Source organism: Chiloscyllium plagiosum, unplaced genomic scaffold (assembly GCF_037043375.1).
Source record: "Chiloscyllium plagiosum isolate Xiang-an unplaced genomic scaffold, Cpla_swu_hap1 HiC_scaffold_21, whole genome shotgun sequence".
NCBI lineage: Eukaryota > Metazoa > Chordata > Chondrichthyes > Orectolobiformes > Hemiscylliidae > Chiloscyllium > Chiloscyllium plagiosum.
The window spans coordinates 17,322,756-17,345,371 of NW_028270159.1; the positions used below are offsets into that span (position 1 = coordinate 17,322,756).

Below are 22,616 nucleotides of genomic sequence, written 5' to 3' on the forward strand. Positions count from 1 at the left end.
AAACACAACCCCAGTGGTTTTAACTGAAATTCAGTCAGGACTGCACAGGCATCTTTAACAGTTTTAAATTAGCAAGCAACCAATGCTTCAGGAAATAAAAATACCCACAGCAAGGACTACAAGATCATGATCCTTTCTTTCCCCAAGAATGAAAATATTTTAATTGAGTGTCAAGATTTAATCTTTCACCAGCGATTGCTTTTCAATTAATTATTTTTCATACCATTTAATAGACATTATAAAATGCAAAAACACTTGATTGTATATGGACACACACATATATTAAAAAAAAATGCACAAACATACTTATTTAGACATATCTTTGAACTATATTCTATTCTCATTTTCACTGATGCTTCTCCCCAATTCAAACGCCCTCTCCTTCAGGCGAGAGAAAGGACTGCATTTATTTCCATGACAACTGTCAATCATAGTACACAAGTACAATAGCATTTCTAATTTGCATGAGTTCTTTAGTTTGTGCACTGCAAAGTGTTTATAGCAGGTACTTGGAACAAACAGGGCCTTTCACAACTATATATATACATCTTACAATGTATAAAGGGCAAGATAAGGTTTTGGTTGAAACTTAATTAAGGTGTTTCTTTTCTTCAGACTGAAAATATTCAGGTGCTCATTCCCTGAATGCTTCAGGATATACAGTCAGCAGCAAGAAAAAACTTTACCAACAAGGATTACTGAAAGGATCATGGGTCGATGATTAACACTGTTTAGAAAACAGCTCACACCACAATGAATCACAACACAAGGATGAATATGAGTGACAAAGTCCAAAAAAATCATGACAATTTCCTTTACAATTTGTGGAAAGAGTGACAAAAGTGAAGATATTAATACAGCAAGTAGTTAAGCAGGTGATTAGAATTAATTGATCAGGAAGACATTAAAGGGGAACAGATATCACTAGTGTGTGCAAGGAGCTACAAGACTGAGTAGTTAATAAACTAAAGAGAGGAGTCTTTGACTTCTATTTCACAGACTAGTTGGATTTTATAAGACATTGACCGTAGACGATGGTTATCTAAAAGTGAGGGTTAGAAATTATGTTATTGTCAAACTAAGACTGCAACTGGAATAACTTTAGAGAAGAACAAAGTGCTAAGTATTGGGATGTGGCTTCCCATTCACATTTCATGAACAGTTGACAATCAAAGAAAAATTGCAGTGGATACGTAGACACAGATTGTCATCATCAACAAGAAAACAAACAGAAGACTTGGCGCTGTTACTTGCTACGGGAAGCATTCTCAGAGCTAGAAGTTCAACAAATGGAAGTTTTAGAAATTCTTTTAAAATTTACGGACAAACTTTATAAGATTGGAAATCAAGTTTTTAGGCCTTCAGATACAAATATTAGGCAGAATAAATCAGATGTGGTTGTGAATCAACAACTCTACTTGGAAAAAGGTAAACCAAATCCTGATAAATCTGGCCAGGTTCTCGCAAAGATGAGATTGCATCCAAAAAAAAAGAAACAGATTAGTTTAGAAATTTTATTGGACGGTTAAAATGGTTGTGCACTCAAACAGCGGGTGGGGACCCAAAATGGTAAGTAGAGAAGAGCATTTGGTTTGAAGAGGGTGTTCTTGATTTTTTTGGAGATGTGGAGGGGAATGGGAGATCAGTTTAACAATGACCGAGGAGTTATAGTAGGTTTTCAATCTTCTATTGCTTTGTAAGTGAGATGGAATCCTCCAAATTCTGTTTGTAATTGACGTTCTCAGTGGATTTCAGATGCATGTGAATTGCCCATCAGAATCTGCAATTTCAGGGAATCAGGATGATCCTAATACACAACTCCAGCATACAATGGCTATTGGAATATCTGGAGTTGTGGAATGTAACTGGTTTACGATTTGGTCAATTTACTGTCTGCCAAAGAAAGCTGGAATCAAACAGCCAAGATGTACTCATGTTCACCACATAACAGGAAGGTTCAAACTTGCAACCTGGCAGCTAGGAATCAAACAGTGAAATATCTGAACTGCTGAAATGCACTTTAGTGTGAAAGAATATAGATGTGTCATATTCAATACATCAAACAGAGCACATTAGTTAATGTGTCAATGAACAAATCGTCCTGGAATACCCTTCAAACACTTAAGTGATCAATAGCTCATACTTGCTGTGCAGTAGTGAAAGTCACAAAGACAAAATAAGCACAATTCAAGGACACAGAGAACTCACTCATACAAGTGAGCCCCTAACTTGAAGAATAAACTGTTTATATTCTAAAATAAACGAAAGATAATGTTATCTATGTTTTTATGTTCAGTCGTCTATACTCTAGCACACTACACTAATCGAAGTTTTTTTTTTAAGGAATCAAAGTTGACGCATCTTTAAGCATCAGGTGACATGCTTTGTAAATATGCCTGGACAAATTATTTATTGAACTGATTGGTGATATTAAATGATACCTCCGGTTGATTCTACTCTCCATAAACCTGAGGTTATTCAATACTTGGCTGTCCATATCTTAACACACAGCAAGTTCTATTCCATTATGCTCATGGATCTACATTGGATCCTGGACAAGTAATGGCTGATCTTAAAATTCTCATCTTGTTTTCAAATACCTCTATGATCTTATCCCTCCCAATCTCTGTATTGTCCTCCAAATCTACAAACCTCACATCTCTAATTCAGGTCTCTTGTATATTCCCAATTACGATTGCTGTAATATTGGGTTTGATCTTCAGTTGTCAAGGGCTCTGGTAAGGGAGGATGCAAGAAGGGCATGGCAGGATAGGTATCAGAAGGGACAAGGACCCTATTGTTTCCAGTCTGAGATTGCTTAAACTTTACATTTCCAAACTGACCCGATATACTTGCAAATCTCAGAGGTGGTGTTAAATCCCAGAATTCCCTAATTCTGCTAGAAAGTCCTAAATCTGTATCTTCACCAGTGATAAACTTAGTTGCTCTTCCTGTCACAAGGTGCCTATATCCATGATGAGAACAGCATTATGAGAAAGAGAAATACCTTCTTCTATGTTTTTAAGACTTCAATGCTGTTTTTGTGATACTAGCACACAACTTATTCCCTTTAGATTATCCACTGAATAAATCTCTTAACAGATAAGGTGGTCTAAGTTCGATACGTAGCAATACGTTTTCCAGCACAATACTGGTAAGCAGCATGGCTCAAATCAGTTAAACTTCAACAGCAGACTTAATTATTCTTTAGTCCCCAGATCTTAATTCTTGCTAACTAGTGCTCAAATGCTCTGGGTAGGCACAGTGGAAACTCTACTTGTGAGGATTTCTCAGTCATTTGGTTTGGAGGTTCTCAATTATAGTGATAGGGTTTCCGATGTTTAGTTGATCAAAATTAAACTGATTTTTAATCATTTCACAGAGATTGAAAGTGTTCAGTCATGCATCACATTCTAAATCTTGATGTTCTGTTTTATTCAAAGCATCAGGCACTAATGTTGCACAACTTTTCATTTCAAGAAAAAACTTCTTTTGTTTGCAAAATTGTATAATTGAATCAAGGTCTTCTACAAATTTTGAATGGCATCCAGTTTCAGTTGGACCTAATAAAAAGAAATTCATGGATGAGGGAGTTATTGACGAGGCCATAGCATTTATTGCCCAGAGGGTGATTAAGTGTCAACTACATTGCTGTGGGTCTGGAGTCACATGTAGGTCAGGCCAGGTAAGGATCCAGATGGGTTATTTTCAACAATCAACAATGGATTCATGGTCATCGTTAGTCACATAATTTCAGACGTTGTAGTGAATTTAAATTCCACTGGCTGCCATAGTGGGATTCGATCCCAAAGTCCCCAAGACCATTACCAGTGATAATACCACTTGGCCGTCACCTCCCCCATATTCTATTTTACTGTTTTAGTATTCTGCTAAGAGGAGAAAGTGAGGTCTGCAGATGCTGGAGATCAGAGCTGAAAATGTGTTGCTGGAAAAGCGCAGCAGGTCAGGCAGCATCCAGGGAACAGGAGAATCGACGTTTCGGGCATAAGCCCTTCTTCAGGAATCATTCCTGAAGAAGGGCTTATGCCCGAAACGTCGATTCTCCTGTTCCCTGGATGCTGCCTGACCTGCTGCGCTTTTCCAGCAACACATTTTCAGCTCTATTCTGCTAAGAAACCAGTTTTGTACATTGTTTCAGCACCTTGGCAAGTTATGCAGTCTTGAGAGTTCCAAACACCAATTCCTGTCAGACTCCAATCTGCAACACTGCCTCCATGCTGGAAATACAAATTTCATTTAGTTCTCCTTTTTAAAAAAAACTCCCAATCTTCAGTTGATTCCAAAGACTTTTAGTTTAATTGAAAGATTTGCAAAAATTAAAATAAGCTATATAGTACAGTGATTTTCATCACTTTTGTAGAGATGATAGATATTAGATTAAAAAAAGGTACATTGGATGCAATACACATGGATTTTCAGGTAACTTTCAACAAAGTATCACTGGAGAAGATCAAGAGATGTGCAATAAGGAGAAGAAAGCAAAATAGATTAGAAGCTGATCACAGAAGAGGAAGAAAAAGGAGTTTTGGGTAGCACGGTGGCTCAGTGGTTAACACTGCTGCCTCACAGTGTCAGGGACCTGGGCTCGAGTCCAGCCTCAGGCGACTGTCTTTGTGGAGTTTGGACATTCTTCCAGGGTCTGCGTGGGTTTCCTGTGGGTGCTCTGGTTTCCTCCCACAATCCAAAGATGTGCAGGTCAGGTGGATTAGCCATGCTAAATTGCCCATAATGTTAGGTGCATTAGTCAGAGGGAAATGAATCTGGGTGGGTTACTCTTTGGAGGGTCTGTGTGGACTGGTGGGGCCAAATGGCCTGTTTCCACACTGAAGGGAATCTAATCTGATCATTAACTGTAGTTACTTAAATTGCTGGAAATGAATAGAACTGTGAGATACAGAATAAATCCCAGATCTAAGGCCATAAGACACAGGGACAGGAGTAGTCCATCCAGTCCCTCGAGCCTGATTCACTGCCATTCAATAGGATCATGACCAATCCAACATCCCTCATGATAACTTTCCTGCCTTTTCCCCATAATCCTTAATACCCTGTACTGATCAAGAATTTAAATATACACAAGGATGCAACCCTGACAGCTTTCTGTGGGAAGGAGTTCCAAAGATACAATCCTCTGTCAGAAGAAATTCCTGCCCGCCTACCTTAAATTGGCATCCCTTTATTCTGAGATTATGCCCTCTAGTCCTAGCTCCACCCATGACCAATTAGGCCAATTAGCAAAAATCAGATTGGTCACGACTTTACGTTTAACAAGTTTGTTTTCAATCCTGCGATGTCCAGTGGTACAATTATTCCTTTATTATGAAAACCAATATCCCTCTCCTCTCCCTTACATAGCAGCCTGCATGCTAACGGTTGAGTTTTTTTGCTAGCCTTCAATCCTTCAAATTTAATCAAAAATCACTGGTGCATTAACTTTAAAATCCTCTAGCTATGAAGCTATTATTCTGCATAATAAACACTACAAAACGCTGATTATTTTCTATAAAATGTAGAATGCAATGCAAACTGCACTAGTAACAGGAGTCATATTACCTGTAATCATTCTTAGAATACAAAAAATTCAGAAACTCACTTTGGTTCCATGCATTTCTCCAATTTTTTTTACAATATTTGCAGCTGTAATATCCAGACTGATTTGTAATAAACAACTGAGATATTGTAAAGACCTTTTCCAAAAATCAAGTTAATGTTTCAAACGTCCTACCTTCCCATCTTCTGCGTAGATGTTTTCATTATATGCTTTAACGATTGTCCGATCAATAAATAAACTCCTCATCACAACTATTGCCTTTAATACCTTTCCAAGTGTGACCTGGAACAAAAATTATGAAGCAGAACAGATCATTAGGATACATGAGGTTTCCAGAGGGATATACTCACAAGGTAGTGACCACTCTTGAGGGGGAAAAAATATTGGATGATTACTCGCCAGCTGCCTTTGTGATACAATATGTACATGTAACTATGAGAAAATAAGTTTGTATTAAACCATTATATTTGCTTTACAGCAACTTACCTCTAATAAAACAATCTGACCACGTTATAAACACTGAACAGTACAATCTGTTATTTAAAGTATTCCAAGAAACATAAACATCTAAGATGATCATTACCATCAAATCTTAAAATATTTTTACGATTAACTGAAGTATACTTATATATTTTAAAATGATTGTTTCTAGTGGTATGGGGGCTGTACTTCAGAATCTTAGGAATGGAAACAGTTTTGAATCAATGGCCGTTGTTGCCTGGCCTTCAAGTATGCTTCTAGGTTCTATTTCGCACTTTCTCCAAAATACTACGGCTTAACTCAGGAACTCACTGCATTAAGATGCACAGTGGGCTGTTATTTGTCTGTATTAACATTGCTCTGAAATTTGAAGGTGAATTTCATATTAGGAGTCTGAAATATTGTATTTTATATTTTATATAATTAGCTTACATTTGAGTGCAACTTTAATATAAAAAGGCATTATTAGCAATCAGCTGCACCTACTGCAGGGAAAACTTTTAGAAACCTGTCAAACCATTCTAACATGTACTATATTACACACGGCTCTGTGCATTAGCTGTGTGAAATGTGGCTGCAGGCTATAATGAGCTTTTAATCCCAAAGAACACTTGAGAAAGTTACTCAATACACCAGGTCACAGAGCCTTAGGCTATAATAATTACAGAGTTCTGTGAATGTTTCTACTGCGAGTTAATGCAACCAATATTCTTACAACTGCTACGATTAATCAGTGTGTTTAATCAGTTACTGTTGCTGCAGAAATAAGGTTAAAGTTAGAGGTAAGACTTGTCAACATCTTGTGTTTACAACTGATTGAGCATTTCTGCATTTTTGAAAATCACATTTACCTCTAAATTGAATACACTTCATCCTAAGAATTGTCAAGTTAAATAATTTGTAAAATTGTATTATATAATATATCAAACCAAACAGCATAATGTACATGCTAATCCAGAACCTCAGGTTAAATGTTATGGATAACGGTTAAAATCCCATGGCAGGTGGTGAAATTTTAATCTAGTTTAAGTAAACTTGGAATGGAGAAAAAGCTAGTCAAATAGCAACCATGTTGTTGGAAAAAAAAGTCTTTCAAGGAAATAAACCTTTCACCTTACCTGTACTGGCCTACATGTGACTCAAACCCACACTAATGTGACTGGCTCTTAACTGCTTAACCAACAATGCCTACATTATATGAACTAACTGAATAAACCTCTCCTCATTACTGTTGACCTTTCTTGTGCCTGATGTGACCAGTGAGACTCATCAAAGCTCTTAAGCAACAATATATTACATGACCCTCCTTATAAATCAACATCTGACAAAGCTGATTTCTAATTGCAAAATTCAATATAGATTAATTCTGGAAATAGTTTCTCTGCATCAATCCTTCTGTCACTTTAAACATCTCAATTAGATTATCATTCAAGCTTCTAAACTCAAAGGAGAACAAATAAACTTTATATAATTAGCATTTATAATTTAACACTTTAAACTCAGGTAGTCATTTTGATTGAGGATGATCAGCCATGATCATAATGAATGGTGGTGCAGGCTCGAAGGGCTGAAAGGCCTACTCTTGCACCTATTGTCTATTGATGAATATCTGAACTGCAACTCTTGCTGAACTAATAGATATTTGAAGTTAGGGTGCCAAACAAAAAGTCAAAGCAGGATTCAAGAAAAAAATCAAATCAAACATTCAGAAAATGAGAACATCACTTTTGTTTCTCAGCTCCCCTGAAACAAAAGCCATTCTTTCGATGACTTTTCATTATTTGTGCATCTGAATCTTACTGCTTCCTCACAACTTTGACTCATTCAAAAGAATTAAATTTGAAAAATACATTGTATTTGTTTTTGTATCCTCTTCACCCATTGAGGATAACCTCCATTGTGCTGGGTGGTCTTATCACCCTAAATGAGACAGACTTCAAACACATCTAATAACTCAAGATATGAGCATCCATGAGGTGCTGTGAGCCATCATCAGCAGCAGAATCATACTCTGAAACAATCTACAACTCTTGGCCTGGCATATCCCCCCACCCTACCATCACTATCGAATCAACCCTGGTATGTCAGGAGCGGCATCAGGCATTCCTAGAATTGAAGCACAAAATAGGACTAGTTGGGTTTCAAACAGCAAACTGCAGACAGCTAAGCAATTCCACAATCAATAGGATCAGGTGTAAGCTCTGCTGTCCTGTTAACATCCAGTCATGAAAGTTGGAGGACAATTCAACAACTTACTGGAGTAGATGGCTCCACAAACATCCTCAATGTTGGGGGAATCCAACATATCAGTGCAAAAGAGAAGGCTGAAGCATGTGCAACAATCTTCAGTTTTGCCGCCTTCAACATTACAGATGGCAGCCGTCAATTAATTACATTGACTCCATTATATTAATAAATGGCTGGAGGTACAGCATACAGTAAATGACATGGGTCCTATCAACATACTGGTGATAATACTGAATACTGCTCTGGAACTTGCCAAGCTGGACCGGAACAGCTACAACATTTGCATCGACCTGACCAGATGAAAAACTGCTCAGATATGTCCTGTGCACAAAAAGCAGGACCAATCAACCCAGGTGATTACCATGCCACCAGTCTATTCTCAATCATCAGTTAACTAACGGAAGGTGTCAGCAACAGTGTTACCGTGCAGTACTTACTCAGCAGCAATCTGCTCACCAATGCTCAGTTTGGGTTTCACCAAGGACACTCTGCTCTTACCTTAAGACAGCCTTACAATTCAAACATGAACAAAAGAGCTGAATTCCAGGGGTGAAACAAGAGTGACTGCCCTTAACATCAAAGCCGCATTTGATCGAATGTGGTATCAACGAACCTGAGGAAAACTGGAATCAGTGGGAAAACTCCCCATTGGTTGGAGTCATGCCTAACACAAAAGAAGCTGGTTCTGGTTGTTGGACTTCAGTCATCTTAGTTCCAGGACATCACTGTAGGAATTGCTCAGGGTATTGTCCTAGCTCAACCATCTTCAGCTGCTTCAATGCCCTTCTCATGTCTGAATTGGGAATGTTTGCTGACAACTGCACAATGTGCAGCACCATTCATGTCTCCTCAAATATTAACACAGTCTATGTTCAAGTGCAGCAAAATATGGATAATGTCCAGTCTTGGGCTGACAAGTGGCAAGTGACGTTCATGTCACTAAGTGTCAGGCAATGACCACCTCCAACAAGAGGAAATCTAACCAATGCGCCTTGACATTCAAAGGCATTACCATCACCGAATATCGCATTATCAACATTCTGGGATATACCACTGACCAGAAACTGACCTAGACTAGCCATATAAACAGGGTGGCTACACTATCAGGTCAGAGGCTAGGAATCCTGCACCGAATAACTTGCCTCCTGACTCCCCAAAGCCTGCTCACAATCTAAAAAGCATAAGTCAGGACTGTAACTTGCCTGAATGAATGCAGCTCCAACACTCAAAACACTTGACATCATCCAGGACAAAGCAGTCCAATTAATTGGCACCCCATCCAAAACCATTCACTCCCGCCACCAATGTTCAGTAGCAGCTGTGTATACCATCTACAAGACATATTGCAGAAATTCGCCAAGGTTCATTCGATAGTACAATAGACAATAGGTGCAGGAGTGGGCCATTCTGCCCTTCGAGCCAACACCACCGTTCATTATTATCATGGCTGATCATTCTCGATTAATATCCTGTTCCTGCCTTATCCCCATAACCCTTGATTCCACTATCCTTAAGAGCTCTATCCAACTCTTTCTTGAAAGTATCCAGAGACTTGGCCTCCACAGCCTTCTGGGGCAGAGCATTCCATACCCCACTACGCTCTGGGTGAAGAAGTTTCTCCTCAACACTGTTTGAAGTGGCCTACCCCTTATTTTTAAGCTGCGTCCTCTGGTTTGGGACTCACCAATCAGCGGAAACATGCTTCCTGCCTCCAGAATGTCCATCCTTTAATAATCTTAAACGTCTCAATCAGATCCCCTCTCAGCCTTCTAAACTCAAGGGTATACAAGCCCAGTCACTCCAATCTTTCAGCGCAAGATAGTCCTGCCATTCCAGGAATTGACCTCATGAACCTATGCTGCACTCCCTCAATAGCCAGAGTGTCTTTCCTCAAATTTGGAGACCAAAACTGCGCACAATATTCCAGGTGCGGTCTCACCAGGGCTCTGTAGAGCTGCAAAAGGACCTCTTTCCTTCTCTACGCAATTCCTCTTGTTAGGAAGGCCAGCATGCTACTAGCTTTCTTCACTGCCTGCTGTACCTGCACGCTTGCTTTCATTGACTGATGTACAAGAACACCTAGATCTCGTTGTACTGCCCTTTTACCTAACTTGACTCCATTTAGGTAGTAATCTGCCTTCCTGTTCTTGCCACCAAAGTGTATAACCACACATTTATCCACATTAAACTGCATCTGCCATGCATCCGTCCACTCACCTAGCCTGTCCAGATCACCCTGTATTCTCCTAACATCCTCCTCACATTTCACCCTGCCACCCAGCTTTGTGTCATCAGCAAATTTGCTAATATTACTTTTAATACCTTCATCTATATCATTAATGTACATTGTAAAAAGCTGCGGTCCCAGCACTGATCCCTGCGGCACACCACTGGTCACCGCCTGCCATTCTGAAAGGGAGCCGACTATCACTGTCAGCCAACCAATTTTCAATCCATGTCAGTATTTTGCCCCTAATACCACGTGCCCTGATTTTGCTCACTAACCTCCTATGTGGGACTCTATCAAAGGCTTTCTGAAAGTCCAGGTATACTACATCCACTGGATCTCCCTTGTCCATCTTCAGAGTTACATCCTCAAAAAATTCCAGAAGATTAGTCAAGCATGATTTCCCTTTCATAAATCCATGCTGACTCTGACCTATCCTGTTACTGCTATCCAGATGTGTCATAGTTTCGTCCTTTATAATTGCCTCCAGCATTTTTCACGTCAGACTAACTGGTCTATAATTCTCTGTTTTCTCTCTCCCTCCTTTCTTAAAAAGTGGGACAACATTAGCCACGTCTAATCCGCAGGAATGGATCCTGAATCTATAGAACATTGGAAAATGATCACCAATGCATCCACGATTTCTAGAGCCACTTCCTTCAGTGCCCTGGGATGCAGACCATCAGGTCCCAGCAATTTATCAGCCTTCAGACCGAACAGTCTCTCCAACACCATTTCCTGCCTAATATAAATTCCCTTCAGTTCAGGTCCTTCAGCCACTATTACATCTGGGAGATTGCTTGTGTCTTCCGCAGTGAAGATAGATCTAAAGTTCCAATTCAACTCTTCGGCCATTTCTTTGTTCCCGTAATAAATTCACCCGTTTCTGTCTTCAAGGGTCCAATTTTAGTTTTGATCATTTTTTTCTTCTTTTCACATACCTAAAAAAGCCTTTACTATCCTCCTTTATATTTTTGGCCAGTTTACCTTCATACCTTATATTTTCTTTGTGTATTTCCTTTTTACTTATCCTCTGTTGATCTTTAAAAGCTTCCCACTCATCTTTGCTATGTTATACTTTTTCCCTTTTGTCTTTATGTGGTCCTCAACTTCCCTCGTCAGCCACGGCCACCCCTGCCTTCCCTTAGAATCTTTCTTCCTTTTTGGAATGAACTGATCCTGCATCTTCTGCATTACACCCAGTACCTTCCAAATAAACAACTGTTACCATCTAGAACTCCCTCCCTAATGGCATCATGGGTTTACCTGTGCCAAATGGACTGCAGAAGTTCAAGGAGGCAGCTTATCACCACCTTCTCAAGGGCCAACAAGGGTTGGGCAATAAATGCTGACTCAGCCAGTATCTTCTATATCCCATGAATGAATAAAGAAAACCATCCAATAGAGACAGTTGACAGTCCTACAGCTATAACCAAAAGAATGAGAAATAGTATTCTTAAAACTAAGGATGAAAATGAAATAATACGCTCATCCTGCATGCTGTGGAAGCTACCTGCTTAAGTAATGAATAGAAAAACAGAACTTTTGCTAGCAAACAGTTCCCTTCCAAAAGCCAGATGGGAAATCAAAGCCAATTTAAAAACAATTCTCGTATTTGGAATGAAAATGTTTTATCATATTTGATAAGGAGGAATTATGTTTGCATCTATTTCAGAGTATGGCATTAGTAAAATGTCAGCTCTGAAAGAATAAATTTTACTGAAGTGGTACAGTCAGTTTGCAGGTAGTTTTGGAATGGTGGAGATTCTAATACATTACAGTGAAAAATGGTTAAAACTTCAGTAAAGCTCTGTAATGCAGTAGATAGTAGAAAGTTATCGTTAGGCTGGCTATAAATTGACAAAGAACACAAAGTGGAGGAGAAAGTGAGGACTGCAGATGCTGGAGATCAGAGCTGAAAATGTGTTGCTGGAAAAGCGCAGCAGGTCAGGCAGCATCCAGGGAACAGGAGAATCGACGTTTCGGGCATAAGCCCTTCTTCAGGCTTATGCCCGAAACGTCGATTCTCCTGTTCCCTGGATGCTGCCTGACCTGCTGCGCTTTTCCAGCAACACATTTTCAGCAAAGAACACAAAGTCCTGGTTAGCATTTCCAGTCCATGAAGAGTATATGCTACAACGACTCGGTTCACTGCATCTTTGTCTGAATCAGAAGCTTACCGAGTCAAAATCAAATCTTGAATAATAATCTTTCTGACACTCTGGACAAGAGTGATGGCATACTGCTTTTTTAGAAGTCAGTTTTGAAACCATAGATTCAGCTGTGTATCTGGATGGTTTAAGTGGATGTTTAAGATATCATTATTATTTGAAGAGTGGCAGGGAATTCTGCTATTGACAAGTGTCTCTTGAACAAACACCAAAAAGAGTTAGGTATTCATGAGTCATATGTTTGTTGTGGGAATTCATGTGCAAAACTTAGTAGGCAAATAATTCATTTGTTCATTCATTCATTCAATGTGACACTCAAGAAGACACAATAGAACTTGTGATAAAGCCTGATGTAGATGCAATTCCTTACATGGCATGGGGAGCTTGACACAATTACTTCAGTCACATTTCATACATGTACATTGATAGATAGGTTAACCTCTATGAAAATGTAACACTTACTTCAAATATTAGTTCAAAAAAAAAATCACACAACACCAGGTTATAGTCCAGCAGGATTATTTTGAAGTACTAGCTTTCGGAGTGCTGCTCCTTCATCAGGTAGCTGTGGAGCAGGTTAAATTTGCATTTGTAGAATTGTAATTGCAGATACATTCTATTTTGTAGAAAAAGCACACAATCTGCAGGCAGTCGATCCATGTAACATTTTATAAATTCCTACTTGGGAAACAGAACCAATCTGACTCAAGATTGGGATACAAACAGACTCTATTCTCACACCTTTAATACACTGTCTGAACTGAGATGTCACCTTTTTTTATGAAACCTTAAACTATCTTGAGAATGTGACTTGAAAGTAGTTCTGGGATTTACATATTAATGAACTGAAACCTACAACCCATTCCCCAAAAGATGAAGGTCTTAACAGCAATCTAGGTTTGTCCAGTTTATCATTTCAGTTGCATGACACAGTGACCTTTTGCTATAAACTCTGTGTCTTATGATCCTGCTCTACAGCTACCTGATGAAGGAGCAGTGTTCCAAAAGTTAGTACTTCCAAATAAACCTTTTGGACTATAACCTGGTGTTGCTTGATTTTTAACTTTGTCCACCCTAGACCAACACTGGCACCTCCACATCATGGATACCTTCAAATATTAGGTTCTACCAGCTACCCTTTCATGTTGCACAGTATAAACATTATAGTCTGGTATACTGTTTATTCAAAAATGTGTTGTTCAGATAATCAGTCTGGCAATCTATAGTCACTTGTGATAAAGAGTTCAAGCTTCAGCATTTGTTGGTGCTGAGGTAGTGTATTATGATTTGATGCATCCAGTAAACTAATGTGCAGTGATGAGTGGTCACAGTTTGATCCTGGATTCGCTACAATTATTTAACAATACAAGACAGGGTCAGTGTCACATACAGTGGATATTGTATATTAGTCTGAAAGGGTCAGAAAGAATTAATGTGGAGGAGTGTCAGAAGCACCACCCACTATAGTGATGTAATATGCACTTGCGTGTTGAACCGCTTAGGATCTTGAAGAGGATTGTATTATAGACCCCCTAATAGACAGCAGGAAATCGAGAACCAAATTTGTAAGGAGAGCCCAGTTATCTGTAAGAATAATAGGGTGCTTATGGTAGGGAATTTTTAACTTTCCAAACATAGATGGGGACTGCCATAGTGTTAAGGGTTTAGATGGAGAGGAATTTGTAAGCATGTACAAGAAAATTTTCTGATTCAGTATGTGGATGTACTGACTAGAGAAGGTGCAAAACTTGACCTGCTCTTGGGAAATAAGACAGAGCAGGTGACCGAGGTGCCAGTGGTGGAGCACTTTGGAGCCAGCAACCATAATTCTATTATTTTTAAAATAGCCATGCTGGAAAAGGATCGACCAGATCTAAAAGTTGAAGTTCTAAATTGGAGAAAGACCAACTTTGACAGTTGGCAAGAACTTTCAAAAGCTGATTGGAGGCAGATGTTTGCAGGCAAAGGGATGGCTGGAAAATGGGTAGCCTTCAGAAATGAAATAACAAGAGTTCAGAGACAGCATATTCCTGTTAGGGTGAAAGGCAAGAAATTGAGGGCTTGGTTAAGAAAAAGGAGGCATATGTCAGGTCCAGACAGCATAGATTGAGTGAATCCTTAGAAGAGTATAAAGGCAGTAAGAGAGCAACCAGGAGGGCAAAAAGGGCACATGAGATAGCTTTGGCAAATAGGATTAAGGAGAATCCAAAGGTTTTTTACAAATACGTTAAGGACAAAAGGGTAACTAGGGAGAGAATAGGGCCACTCAAAGATCAGCAAGGCAGCCTTTGTGCGGAGCCGCAGGAGATGGGGGGTACCAAACAAATATTTTGCATCAGTGCTCACTGTGGAAAAGGGCAATGAAGATATAGAATATTGGGAAATAGATGGTGACATCTTGAAAAATGTCCATATTACAAAGGAGGAAGTGCTGAATATCATGAAAAGCATAAAAGTGGTATAAATCCCCAGGACCTGATCAGGTGTACCCAAGAACTCTGTGGGAGGCTAGGGAGGTGATTGCTGGGCCATTTGCTGAGATATTTGTGTCATTGATAATCACAGGTGAGGTGCCAGAAGACTGAAGGTTGGCTAACGTGGTACTACCGTTCAAGAAAGGTGGCAAGGATAAGCCAGGGAACTATAGACGAGTGAGCCTGATGTCTGTGGTAAGCAAGTTGTTGGAGGGAATCCGGAGGGTCAGGATGTACATATATTTGGAAAGGCAAGGACTGATTAGGGATAGGCAACATGGCTTTGTGCGTGAGAAATCATGTCTCACAAACTTGATTGAGTTTTTTGAAGAAGTAACAAAGAGGAGTGAGGAGAGCAGAGTAGTAGATGTGATATATATGGACTTCAATAAGGCGTTCGACAAGGTTCCCCATTGGAGACTGATTAGCAAGGTTAGATCTCACGGAATACAGGGAGAACTAGCCATTTGGTTACAGAACTGGCTGAAAGGTAGAAGACAGAGGGTGGTGGTGGAGGGTTGTTTTTCAGACGGGAGGTCTGTGACCAGTGGAGTGCCACAAGGATTGGTGCTGGGCCCTCTACTTTTTGTCATTTACATAAATGATTTGGATGCGAGCATAAGAGGTACAGTTAGTAAGTGTGCAGATGACACCACAATTGCAGGTGTAGTGAACAGCGAAGAAGGTTACCTCAGATTACAACAGGATCTGGACCAGATGGGTCAATGGGCTGAGAATTGGCAGATGGAGTTTAATTCAGATAAATGCGAGGTGCTGCATTTTGGGAAAGCAAATTAAGATTTTAGCAGGACTTATACACTTAATGGTAAGGTCCTAGGGAGTGTTGCTGAACAAAGAGACTTTGGAGTGCAGGTTCATAGCTCCTTGAAAGTGGAATCGCAGGTAGATAGGATAGTGAAGTAGGCGTTTGGTATGCTTTCCTTTACTAGTCAGAGTATTGAGTACAGGAGTTGGGAGGTCTTGTTGCGGTTGTACAGGACATTGGTTAGGCCACTGTTGGAATATTGTGTGCAATTCTGTTCTCCTTCCTATCGGAAAGATGTTGTGAAACTTGAAAGCTTTCAGAAAAGATTACAAGTATGTTGCCAGGGTTGGAAGATTTGAGCTATAGGGCAAGGCTGGGGCTTTTTCCCCTGGAGCGTCGGAGGTTGAGGGGTGACCTTATAGAGGTTTACAAAATTATGAGGGGCATGGATAGGATAAATAGGCAAAGTCTTTTCCCTGGGGTTGGGGAGTCCAGAACTAGAGGGCATAGGTTTAGGGTGAGAGGAGAAAGGTATAAAAGAGACCTAAGGGGCAACATTTTCATGTGAAGGGTGGTATGTGTATGGAATGAGCTGCCAGAGGAAGTGGTGGAGGCTGGTACAATTGCAACATTTAAAAGACATTTGGATGGGTTTATGAATAGGAAGGGTTTGGAGGGATATGGGTCAGATGCTGGCAGGTGGGACTGGATTGAGTTGGGATATCTGGTCAGCATGGACTGGTTGGACCGAAGGGTGTTTCCATCTCTATGACACTATATCAAATATTATCCTTGATACAGAATTTCCATTTTCATGTATTTACCAAAATGTCTAATCATGTGGGACTTGAAGAATGAAAATAATTCTATGATGGATTCCACAATAAACCTTGTCGTCTGTTAGACCATGACAGTAACATGTACAGGCTAAAAGCAATGTTCCGATTTATTGACCAACACTCAGCCAAGTGATGGTAGAAACCAAATAGAGTGAGAATCATTCCACAATGTTAAGCGATATTTTCAACAATCTGAAAAGCAACAGCACTCTTTGATAAAGTAGTCTTTCAGAGAGTTTCATTATGTGGAATTGAGAATGTCCTATTTTTAATTCTATCTGAAGATGGGAACTTGAAAGATTTGAAAAAAAGTCTCCAAACTAACTTGCTTCAGAGCAATGGCTGAGATCAAGGGCACAATGGAACCTTCCACTGTGACTAGTGTGTATTAAACAGGTATTCAAGTATAGAATATAGTATTCAAATTAATCTGCTGATTAAAGAAACTGATTATTAATAGTATAATTATTTCAAAACTGTACAACACAAATATAAAAATCGCCAAACTTGTTACTGATCTACCTAACATTTTATTCCTACTACAGCTAATAATTCCTTGACCACTGGTTTCTCAGATATAGTAACTTAGCTGCTTTTGTTAGATAGTAGCTGTTCATGGTGTGGCCTCCTACATATCAGAGAAACCAAACCTACATTAAAAGGTGAAAATGTTCCCGTTCTGTCTGTGAATCTGACCATGAGCTCCTTCCCACTTCCACTTTTAGATGGCACAACATAATGAGAATTATGTTACTCGCACATTAGTAGCAGAACAAGTCTGTATAAGACCTTTGACGCATTGGTGCAGATTTGTACCAATTCAGCTTAAAATGTTGCAGTTAGGGTCAAACAGGATATGACTTGATAAGCTCTGCTGTGACTATGAAATTAGACTAATTTAAGTAATTCTATGAGAATAGTGTTGTCCATTAAAATTTGATGTACCCCAAAATTGTGCGTATCAAAGTACTATACTCACCACACGAAACAAAGCACGTGGAACACTGACAAAATAAAATGGACAATCTTTTGAAAATAGGTTGGCAGTTTCCACAGTCAGCAAACAAAACTGATAGACTTACCCTTCGAACCAGGAGAGCAGCTTCAAAACAAATTTGTAATCCAAATTATTCAGTAAAATAATTCTGCTGCAAAGACTTTTAGATGGTGGTGACAATCTGTGAACTGAAGCTTTCTGTTACATACAATGTGTATTAGTTTATGAAAAAAACATTTAAGACAATTACATCAGAATAGATTCCCTACACTTTGGAAACAGGCTATTTGGTCCAACAAATCCACAGTGACCCTCTGAACAGTAACCCACCCAGACCCATTCCCCTAGCCTATATTTACCCCTGACTAATGCACCTAACACTACGGGCAAATTTAGCATGGCCAATTCACTTAACCTGCACATCTTTGGATTGTGGGAGGAAACCAGACCACCCAGAGGAAATCCACACAGACACGGGGAGAATGTCTGTGTGGAGTTTGCACAATCACCTGAGGCAGGAATCAAACCTGGATCCCCTGTGCTGTGAGGCAGCAGTGCAAACCATTGAACCACTGTGCCACCCATCATAAGCTATATTAGGAGAGTCAGGGAAAAAAAACCAAATCGACAGAACTCTACATATTGATTTGAACTCTAATCTTGCTTATGCTTTGCCTTCCATTTCTATTCGTAGGATCTAAACATTTAGTGGATCTTTGAGTCTTGGGTAATCTCCTGTAATTTCTCCTTTTTTGTCAACATCTCTTCTATTCATTCATTCATTTCAAAATGAAGGTTGGATAATTTTGGAAAGTGCAGCAGAAAGTGCAATTTGACAAAATTGCCTATTTCAACCCTCAAATGCATCTCGATTGTTTTGCATAAAACTGCCATTTACAGGCTCATTAAAAGCAGGCTAAGTTAGCATCTGTGTTACTTGGATTTTCCTACAGCAATCTCACCCCTGTCTTTCAAAAGGCCAGTCTGAGACTCATTGCTTCAAGTTGGAGACTTGCAGATCTGCAGTACTGTAATTCAGAGGCATCTTGAATGAATAGAAGCAGAGAAAGTATCAAATGTTGGACAGTTTTAGTTAACTCTAATTGTCCACCCTTTTACTGATGAAAAAATCGGCATTCAGCCAACAGATTGCTGTCCGAGCTTTGGACCAAGTTACGCATCAAAAAAATGCTTTACTCAAGTGCTCTTGATGGCGAGGTGGACACAGAATTTGTTTCGTAGTTCAACTCTGCCTCTTGCCCGCTCTCTGGCTGTCGCTCTGCTTCTCACTCTCTGTCTCTCTCGCGCGAGAGCCAGAGAGAGAGGGGGCAAGAGTGCGAGAGAGAGCGCGAGGGAGACAGACAGGGAGAGCGAGAGACAAGAGAGGCAGAGCGAGAGAGCGGGCGCGAGGCAGACAGACGGAGGGCGAGTGCCAGGCAGACAGGGCGGACAGAGGGTGAGCGCCATTCAGACAGAGGGCGAGCTAGAGGCAGACAGAGAGACCGAGGGAGAGAGAAGCACAACACGGACATGTAACATTTCAGCTCCAGGTCACTAAAAACTCAAGAACTGAACTATCGGCTGATAAAAGTAAACATGTTCTGACTGATATGCAACTTGAAACTAACAGCAACATGAAACTAACAGCAACATGCTTCATTCTTCGTTGTTTACTTTGAGATTACATGGTGATTAACACTTGGACTTGGCGGCCCCAAAAAATGAACAGCATCAATTCACCTTTGTAGCTGATACACTATACATGGAAAGTAGCGATCGTATTAGGTAACATTGACACAATGAGGAATGTTATTACCTGGCAATATTACATTGAAAGCACAAGCTGCATTTAGCATATTTACTTTGTCACACTGTCATCAACTGTACACAAGGCCGTGCATTCTATGCACAGGCTGTATCAATCTTGAAAGATATATAAACCTGGTCATTGGTAACTTCCAGTCTTGTTAACCAAGCACACTGTACCTTTCCCAGCACTGGTAAAGAAAGGTCAGTAGCTGGAAAGTAATGATCATAAACTTTCATAGGTTTCTCATTCCAAAAGCACATGTTTTATTTCTGTGGATTTGAATGGAGTGGGATTCACTGCACAACACAGTATTCAGAGGACCAGAAGCATTGTGGGATATAGGTGAATTAATGTTATTTCTGCAATTATAAGTTCTGATACAGAGTAAATGAATTCACATTAGTTTGGGATTGTTTCGGCAGAGAGCTGAATTAGCAAGAATGAGGAAGTATATAATCAGTTAAAAAAAATGGTATGTTAGCATGAGACGTGATTACAAAACAATGGTAGAAATACAGGCACTAGATAAAATGCTGTGAAGAGAGGCCTGTATAAACATCTGTTTTCCCACTTGTATGGGGACACAGGAACAAACCCTAATTAAAGAGGTCATAAAGGTCAGAGTGGCCTCCGGAGAGGAATAAATGCTGATAAAGAAAGGATATGCCTAGCGGTGACCTGCAGTAGGATGATGTCAAACAACCTTATGGGGGCCAGAGATAGGCATTTGTCACGGACAAGGCTGGATAAACAGAAGTTGTGGGATCAGTCTTAAGGAAATGAGTGACGTAAGCGGAGGAGGGGGGCAAACAATGAAATAAGAAAAAATATGGGGATTCAAATTGTATAAATTTCGAGAGTTTGTTGGATTTGATGTGTATTTGTCATTGCCTTACCTGGCATTAGACATTGCACCCACTTGCAAGTGTACAAATAAACGACACTACTGTTTCAGATTTTTGTCTCGGACTGAAATTATTGGAGTGAGCTTTGGTTCTCACAGCATAAAATACATTTTTAAATTTCATGAGTATCAGCCGTCTGTTGAGCAGCCATCATGCAATGTGAGGAAAGTAAACACATACATTCCCAACTCTTGACTGGGAGACTGGATTAGGCTGGATAACTCTTTTTCATCCTTACAGAAATGTTGAGTTAAATGACTTTTACAGTGCTGTATATCTATGCTTTCACAGAGGAACTTCCTGCCTTTTAAAGAAATACAGACATCCAATCGACACTTCGAAATGAGGTCAGTTGCACAATGTCATTAATGGAGAGGCCTGAACCTCAAAAGGTCTGAATAATTATAGATTTATTGGTCAACAATCAGAGCATAGAATTATGATGAATGCATCACCAATGAATTGCAGGGCTCGAATAGCAATTGTACCATTCTAAACTCCAGATTAAAAATGTTTGATTTGTCAACTTTATTTACACTTGGATTTAAATTAACTGAATGCAACTGGGCTAGAAGCAGGGCACTAAAATTCCTATTAGAGACTGCAAAACGGTCAGCTAAGGTTCTGAATCCCAATTGTTAATCAGGGTGGACACAAACTCAGGACAGGATAAGGATTGGCTGTAATAACATCCATGTAGATTAGACTACCAATAATCACTACCAATTGTCAGATATAAAGAAACGTTGCATGGATGGAGGTGCTAAATGATCCCTAACATCAATGGTATAGAAACCCAGCTTAATGATAGTCTTTGTAAAAGAAAAAGGCATCAATGAACTGATAGAAAATAATTTTCACTTCATAATCCTTAGAAGGCCATTGATCATCCAAACAGAAATATACTCTTTGGACGCAGAGAGCCTTTCAACATCTTACACTATTAAAATCCATCGTGTTCCAGATGAAGATTGCAGTATTTCAGCAACCTATTAATTTGGGATGGCAGGCATTTATGATTATTTCGAAGACTTTCAGGTAATTATCTGATTTATTTTAATAAGTATTCAAACTTTCTTTAAATAATGGCTATTAGGAGAATTCCACCTTGTAAATTTACAGTACAAATAATCTTTTGCACATCATTTTTTTCACGATCAATGTAAATTTGTGTTCTCTTTCTTTCTAACTCAGCCCAGTAGGATGATACCCTAACTTAGTTTTCGTTCTGTAATTGCAACTCCTCATCCTTAGTGGTAGCTTTCTTCATTGCTTTTATATCCCTATTACAAAAGATGCATCATTTGCACTATATTCCAATTGTAATCTAATTAAGGTTTTGCTGACAAATCCAGAGACATTATGTCCAGATTTTTTTTATAATTAATGGTTTAAAATACAAAGCTAAAGATACAATTTATCTTGTTTATGGCCTTATCCACTTATGCTGCCTTGCTGAATGACTTCCCAGACTTGTCACAAAAGTTTGAGATTTAAAACTGACAACATTCTCCAATTTACTGGTTTTATTAGACCCAGATTAATAAAATATGAATTAGGTTTATGTACTTATCAAGAATTACTATTAAAAATTCTGGCTACAGGTTAATAATTATGACCAGTCAACATATCAACACATAACTCTCCTAGTTAAAACTTATAAAACTCACCTTACACACACACACACAGACAAAAAAAACAGTGGAGTTATGGGTGCAAGGAAAAACTGGGAAGGCAGTTCAATGTCCCTATTCATATGGTTTATCAAGACTATCCTTTTGGCTTGTCAGGAACTTGCTGTTTAGCAATCTTCTCCAGAGTGACAGGTATGCAACTTACAAGATCTGATGTATTGGCTAAAAGCAACAGCATGCAGCAACTGGTAAGGGAAAGTACTCTGGGGTTTTCTTCAGGTTTTGGGTATTTTACTGCAGAGACGAGGGCAGCACCACCCTTTCTGGAATTCAGAAGGCTTCTGGCTATCCTGTTCAGCTAGCTGGAAACCAGTCAGTCATTGGCAGAACAAGCAGCTTTTGTCATCAATGTAATCACCACTCCACACACTAATCAACTACCTTTGCCAGTCAAACCTCCCAAATCGCCTCTTGGCTCCAGCTCATCTGCAGCA

At 39.5% G+C, this 22,616-nt stretch overlaps 1 protein-coding gene across 2 annotated transcripts in view; it reads right to left on the reverse strand.

The window, feature by feature from the left end:
• Positions 1-22,616, reverse strand: part of med27 (mediator complex subunit 27) — a 240,098-nt gene that overhangs the window by 42,847 nt on the left and 174,635 nt on the right. For both annotated transcript variants that reach the window (XM_087998350.1, XM_043720349.2), the window contains one exon: positions 5,747-5,854. In XM_087998350.1, coding sequence (XP_087854476.1) covers positions 5,747-5,854 — 108 coding nt within the window. The remainder of the gene's footprint in view (positions 1-5,746; positions 5,855-22,616) is intronic.